This window comes from Sturnus vulgaris, chromosome 5 (genome assembly GCF_052056855.1).
Source record: "Sturnus vulgaris isolate bStuVul1 chromosome 5, bStuVul1.hap1, whole genome shotgun sequence".
Classification (NCBI taxonomy): domain Eukaryota; kingdom Metazoa; phylum Chordata; class Aves; order Passeriformes; family Sturnidae; genus Sturnus; species Sturnus vulgaris.
In genome coordinates this window covers 50,254,304-50,260,991 of record NC_142247.1, presented here as the reverse complement: position 1 = coordinate 50,260,991, position 6,688 = coordinate 50,254,304, and the positions used below count along the sequence as shown (strand labels likewise).

Here is a 6,688-nt window from a genome sequence, read left to right as displayed (position 1 = left end):
TGTTCGCTGCAGAGGGGCAGAACACCTTTCAGAAGGTGTTGGAACTAGCCGAGCTGCAAAGTCCCAACTCATCCTGTGATTCTACAGAATTCCTATCCTGATCACTAGATGCACACACACTAATGGATTTCAGAGGAAAGATAACTTTTTTCAGCTTAGTTGTGTCATCTGTAAGTTCCACGCACATTATAGCGCAAGTCAACGGCCATTTTTCCTAAATAATAACTGCAGATTTCGACCATTTCTGGAATAATATCTCTACAATGGGGTTGTTTTTCTGAATCTGCTGTTTAGCAGTGGATTACTGAACACTGCTAGGAGTGGGTGCTGGGCTGTTAATGACCAGATTCAGGTTTGATGTTGGCAGAGTTTAATTTCCGGTGCAGATGCTGGAACCTTGTGAGATGCCTGTGAAACATTGCAAACGTGTTTCATGTGGCATTTCCCACCTTGACCCAACGTGTCACAAGAGAGGGGGTTTCGTGTCATTCAACTCCAGTGAGCCCTTTGCTTAACATCGCTCCTGAAGCAAAAAAAGTCACCAGTTCCGAAGCCCCGCCACAACGGGGGTACCGGGCACGACGATATGGGCCGAGGGCACAGCCCTGCCGGGGGCACACAGCCCTGCCCGGGAACCGAGGGCACACAGCCCTGCCGGGGGCACACAGCCCTGCCGGGGAACCGAGGGCACACAGCCCTGCCGGGAGCCGCCTCCTCCGGGATCGCGCTAGCGGCGGCGCTAGGACCGTGCGGGCGGCGGCGCATGCGCGGGGTGCGGGTGCCGCGGGCTGGCGGAGCGCTGCGGGCGGGGCAGAGGGGCCGGGACGGCCGCGGGGCCGGGCCGGACCTTCCCCGGGAGCGGGCCTTCCCCTGCGCCCGCCGCAGGGCATGGGCGCCGCGGCTTCGCGCTGCGCTGCCGCGCCCCGGCCCCATGAGTCCTCGCCGGAGTAAGTGAGTGCGGGAGGCGTCCGGGCGGTAAGTGGCCGCTGTCCCACGCTGCCCTCCCTCCCCAGGGCAGCACCTCTATCCTGAGCTGAGAGGGAGCTGGAGTCCCTGGCCCGTGCCTGTGCTGCCTTCACCTCAGCTCCGCTGTGCCGCTGGGGTAGCCCACCACTTCTCCCTGCCCGCGGATTTATTATTCTTATGGGAATAGCTCTCCCCTCTCTGTCTCCGGGTGGGGCGGGAGAGGAAGCGAGGCTGCCGGGGGTCTCCGCGGGGCGCGGCCGGTCCGGGGTTGGCGCGGCTTCGCCGCCGCCACCTGCGCGCTGGTTCCTTCTGTAAGGCGGACTCGCCCACCCCTCTTCCCCTCTTCCCCTACAGGGCGCCGGCGGCCCGGCCTCAGGGGGGAGGATGTGGTGAGAGGATGGGGCTGTGTCCCGCGGGGGCTCGCCATGGCCAGGGAGGACTCGGTGAAGTGCCTGCGCTGCCTGCTATACGCCCTGAACCTGCTCTTCTGGGTGAGTGCAGCGACGCGGGGCGGGCAGGTGCCGGCCCGGAGGCGCAGGGCGGGCACGGCCGCGGGCTGTCCGCGCTGGGCCGGGGGCCGGAGGTGCCGCCCTGGTGCCCTTGGCCCCATGCCAGGCGGCTCCCGCAAGGGAGTACATGTTACTGGGGAGAAAAATGCCTTTGGAAACTATTGGGAAGTAAAATTGAATTAGGCGTACTTGTGGGAATTTGTGTACCTGTAATACGTAAATTGGGGAATATTCTCAGGTGGCTTCTTGACTGGGTGAGTTTCAGAGCATCCTGTGACCAAAGATGAGCTCCAGGCTCTCGAAGGTATTTGAAGAGTCTGCCCAGAGTCTTTTTTTGTGCATTCAGTGGACGGATCCTAAGTGGCAGGCAAGGCCCCTTTTGTTTTGAGGATTTTAGTCAAAGCTGTATTTATAGCAGCAGGGTTTCTCACTCTCAGCACAAGTGGGTGTGATCACCTCTTGTTCCTTAAACTTTTGGAGCTCTGAAGAAACAGCAGGATGGATATTTTCAGAGTCCTCATTCATTTGCAACGAATGAAATCTCTTTCACCTGAATAGAGGAGATCTGTGTATGGTAAGGGTAAGACAAAAGGGCTGACATCGCACACCTGTTTATAAAGGCTGGCTCCTGAGGTGCTGTAGACTTGAATGATGCAGGGATAATATATGTGCTGGGACCAAACCTAGTTTATATTTGATTTTTTTCCACCTAAATCCAGCTCTGAGATCCCCAACACAGAAAGGACATTGACCTATTGGCATGGGTCCTGAGGAGGGCCATCAAGATGGTTAGCACTTCTGCGAGGAAAAGCAGGGAGGATTGGGATTTTTCTGCCTAGAAAAGACAAGGCTTTAGGGTGACCTATTCGTGGCCTTCCAGTACCTGAAGGGAGCCTACAAGGAAGATGGGGAGGGGCTTTTTACTAGAGCATGTAGTGACAGTACAAGGGGGAATGGCTTCAAACTGAAACAGAGTAGATTTACATTACATGTTATAAAGGAAGAAATTCTTACTGTGGTACCAGTGGGTCACTGGAATAGGTTGCTCAGAGAAACTTTGTCTGCCTCATCCCTGGAAGTGTTCATGCTTTCAGTAACCTGTTTTAGTGAAAGGTGTTCCTGGCCATTGCAGAGTCTTTGGAATTGAGATGAAGTCCCATGATTACTGAAAACTAAGTGGAAATCAGAATATGAATGAGAGAGAAAACTGTTAAACAGCATTTGGAACAGAAAGGTAGTTTTTGTGCAAAAAGGATTGCTTTGTTCAAGCTGAGGGCATGAAGCCTTTGAAGTCCTGAATAAAACTGTGCAAAAGTCAGTGGACACTGTCTGGTAAGGTCTGACTGTCAAGCTCTTAGAACGTCTGAAGTAAGCTTCAAAGTGTGTCCTGTTTGCAGCTGTCCTAGTGTGTGTGATGGAACTTCGGGATTTGTCATTGCCAGCTTGGTGAGGATAAACTAGTGCATGTGAAGCTCCTTAAGGTAACACAAGTGGCTGGTCTCATCATGAATACTGATGAAAAACTGAAAATGCAGATGGTGGCTGCAAAACACTGCTGTCTGCATTATTTGGTTGTTTCCGAGGCCCACGGAAGCAGAGAAGTGAGAGAACTTTATCAGTCACTCTGCTGCTATCCCTGTAGATTCTCCACAGTATTGTTTGTAAATTTACAGCTATGTGCTCTGTTTGAAAAGAAACTTTTTTTACTGAGCTCAGCTGATGAGCTGTGATGTACCTCTGTGGGCATGAGAGAGAGAGGCAGGCAGGAAGTGTTGCTCATAATGCTTTCTGTCACTTTTGACCTAAAGTCTGCTTATGTGTAAATAATCCATAAGCAATCAGCTGAAAGCCCAAGGCTCTCTCATAGTGGTTAATCCTGTTTTATAATGAACCAGTAAATTTACTGCCTTCACTTCTCCGGAAAAACACTGGTTTTGTGGAAGTGAATGGATTGGTACTTCAGGACCTGCAACTTGCAGAAAGCCTTTATTCTTACAAGATGGAATTAAGTTTGTTGTCAATAATCTAACAGTTGTTGGTTAAGCGGCTGACGCTGGTCATAGAGCTGATGATACCCTTCTGGAAGCTTTTTCCATGGTCAAGTGGAGCATACATCTCTTCATAGCAGTGGAAGTTGCCTCAGTCTTCTAATATTTTTTTTGGCAGTGGTTTTTTGACAGTGTCCTGGGCAAGGAATATCCTTCAGACTAAATCCTACAGTTAACATTTGGTTTCATTCTTCTGCAGTCCTCATGTGTATATATATATACACATATATATATATATATATATATAAATGGGCATCACTTCTTAGCTTAATTTGCGTGACTGAAGGATCCAGCTTGATTCTATGTTCTGTAACACTGCTATTTCTAGTATATTAAATTCTGGACAGCCTAATAAAAGAGAAGATCTCCAAAAATGCATGATTTGGTGTTTTGTGGTCAAGGCTTAGTGCTTAGCTAAGCAGCCTGTCTTAGTGGTTCTTGAGGGAAGTTGTGTTCCTACTGCTTCCTATTTTTCTGTTCTTAGGGATAGTACTGGTCTTTGTTATATCTAGATAGTATGTGTGTTGGGACTTGGAAAAATCTAGTTTTGATAGCTTACAAATATATTTTATGCAGTTTATGAGACTGCAGGGCTTTTCCTTCCCCACTAGAAGGAAGAACCCTTTCCTTTACTGGATTGGCAAGCTCCTGACACTGTCCCAGCTCAGTAGCAGTCCTGGGTGTAACATGAGTATCCTCTTTCATTTTGAGCACAGTATGAAGTGTCCTCACAGAATCTACGATTTGCAGTGCTGCCATTGTTCTGTATTTTGCTGTGGTCGTTTTCCTAGTCAAACCACCTTTGCAAGCATTTATACTAGGCAGATCTTCAGTCACAAAAGGTGGTCAGCCTGTAGTAATGGCATAGACATATCACAGAAGATACTGGAGTGCAAGTATCCCCTGTGGGCTGTGCTACAACAGGAACTAGCAAATGGTGCTGAATACAGGTAAAATTCAGCCTCCTGGCTACTTACAGTAGTAGGAGATTAAGCAAAGCAATAGTTTTGAGATGTACAGTACTGTTCTTTGCAGCTTAGCCGTGTATGTTCTTTTAAAAAGTTATTCATAGTTGAAATAGATAAACTGATAGTGATAGTAAATGCAACTAAGAGCAACACAATAACTTTATCAATTTTCTCAAATTTTTTGAAGGAAAGCAAAGTATAACATGGCAGGAAGCGTGCATGAAAAAGTCTGTGTGTCTGTATAGACTTTCTGTCTTGAGAAAATGAACAACTTTTTTTTTTTTTTCCTGGTGAGCATGTGAGGCAGAGGCTGCTGCTGTTGAGTCAGTTGTAATTGAGGATGACTGTACTGTAGTGCTGCAGACAAATCAAGGTTGTAAGTTGCAGTTGACTGTGTCGCAGGTGGTAAGGATCTCTTAACTGATGATTAATAGTGTCAGTGGATGTTGAGCCAAGACAGCAATGTTGCCGCTTTTCTTTCACTGCGCGAGTTTTTTTTGCCTGGGGATAGGCTGTTTCTGTTGAACAGTGTTTAATATTTCCTTCAGCAGTACCATCTGATTTCACTTGTGCAATTGCAGCCAAATAAACACTTCTGGCAGGTAGTGGAAATTGTTTGCATCTATCTTGAGCTTGTGTTTGTGAACAAAGTTAAAAGAATATCACATAAAATGGAAGTGGAGCAAGTTTCCCTTTAGTTTTCCATTTGAGTACTTTGCACATGTAAGTCTTCTACTTTTGCCTATGTGTACTAATTGAGAACTCAGAGCAAGTGAATATGAGTGTTGTGCTGGGAAGTAACTAAGGGTGGTTGGAAGCAGTGATATTTTATTTCCTGTTTTTTCCAACTTCAAATGCATATGTTGAAACTATTTTTTGCTTTATTTTTCGAGTTTGTTGTGACACGAGAAAGAAATCAGTCTATCCTGCCTTCTGTGAAAACAGATTCTGCATAGATATTTTTTCTCTTGCGTTTTGAATTCCACTCTTGGTGGAAATTGTAGATACTTGGAATGAAGAGTTTGGGTCAATGTTTTAAGTGGCAAGTAATATCCACTGAAATGAGCACTGCCTGGCCAGATACCTGTAGCACTGTAAAAACTGTGTTTTAGGCTAATGTACTCTGATTTTAGGAACTGCAGTTTAGACATGTGTAATTAAAACCTGATTTTCATAGCATTCTTAGTATAAAGAAAATAACTGTGGCTTCTGTGGGAATATGCTGTCTTTTTAAAGGAATGCTTTCAACAGAGAAAGCTATAGGAGGAGTTTTAAGGGACCAGAAGTATTTTTAATTCTGGTATTTGAGAAATCTCTTACTTTTTTACATCTTTAGGCTGCAATATTTATACAATATCTTTACATTACTAGACTATGTCCTAACAAAGTAGACTTCAGCCGTAAGTCAGCGTTGTGTCTACCTCTATATAACCTTTTATTCCAAGTATCTTTGTAGATGATATGGCTCACCCTGAATGGCATATCAGCTGTGAATTGCTGGATGAATTTCTGGAAAACTGTCCTGAAAACGTGTAGCTTAATGTGCTAATGGAAAGGAAAAAAACCCAGACCCCACCCCAAATGTTAAAATTGCATTAATACGCTTTTTAATTGGCATTCAGAAGGAAGTGAACCACAGACACATTTTGGTAATACGCACAATTAACTCTGTGGAACGCATTACATCAACCTGGAGGATGAATCACAAACCTGTGCTGACAAGATGGGAGTCCATGGCTCAGGGGGAAAGAAAAATTTCAAGCTATGTGCTTATACTGGTGCACCGCAAACTGGAAGGGTACATCTGGCATGCAGGTACTGGTATATCTTTCCTTTCTTAAAATTCACATGTCCTTTTGTGGAAGGTAGCTGTCCAATTATTCATGAATCTCCTGTGCCCAGTACACTTCTGTACCCTGAAGATTCTCTATCATCTCGAGCTGTGGTAGACTCTAGACAAGGCTCATAGGGAAAACAGCAATTTTTAAAATATCTTGTAGCTTTTTCACAAGGTATAGGGGACAGTTTAATTTTGTGCATTTTTATAGGAATATGTGATTTTAAATAAAAATGTAGGTTCATTTTCATCATCTTTGTGTGCTTATGGGTATTCATGTGTAAAACAGGAAAATTAGGTATAAACGCACTAACAGCTAATGTGTTGTGCTGTGGATCATAGGAAACACATGCTCTTTTT

The 6,688-nt window shown here is 45.7% G+C and overlaps 1 protein-coding gene across 4 annotated transcripts in view; it reads left to right on the top strand.

The window, feature by feature from the left end:
- Positions 1–812: 812 nt before the first annotated feature.
- Positions 813–6,688, top strand: part of TSPAN12 (tetraspanin 12) — a 39,326-nt gene continuing 33,450 nt past the window's right edge. For 2 of the 4 annotated variants that reach the window (XM_088165703.1, XM_088165702.1), the window contains exons 1-2: positions 860–975; positions 1,321–1,457. In XM_088165703.1, the coding sequence (XP_088021829.1) occupies positions 1,392–1,457 (66 nt within the window). In that variant the 5' untranslated portion in view covers positions 860–975; positions 1,321–1,391. Of the gene's footprint in view, positions 976–1,320; positions 1,458–6,688 lie in introns of all 4 variants that reach the window. The other 2 variants (XM_014892360.2, XM_088165701.1) reach the window with 2 other exon arrangements.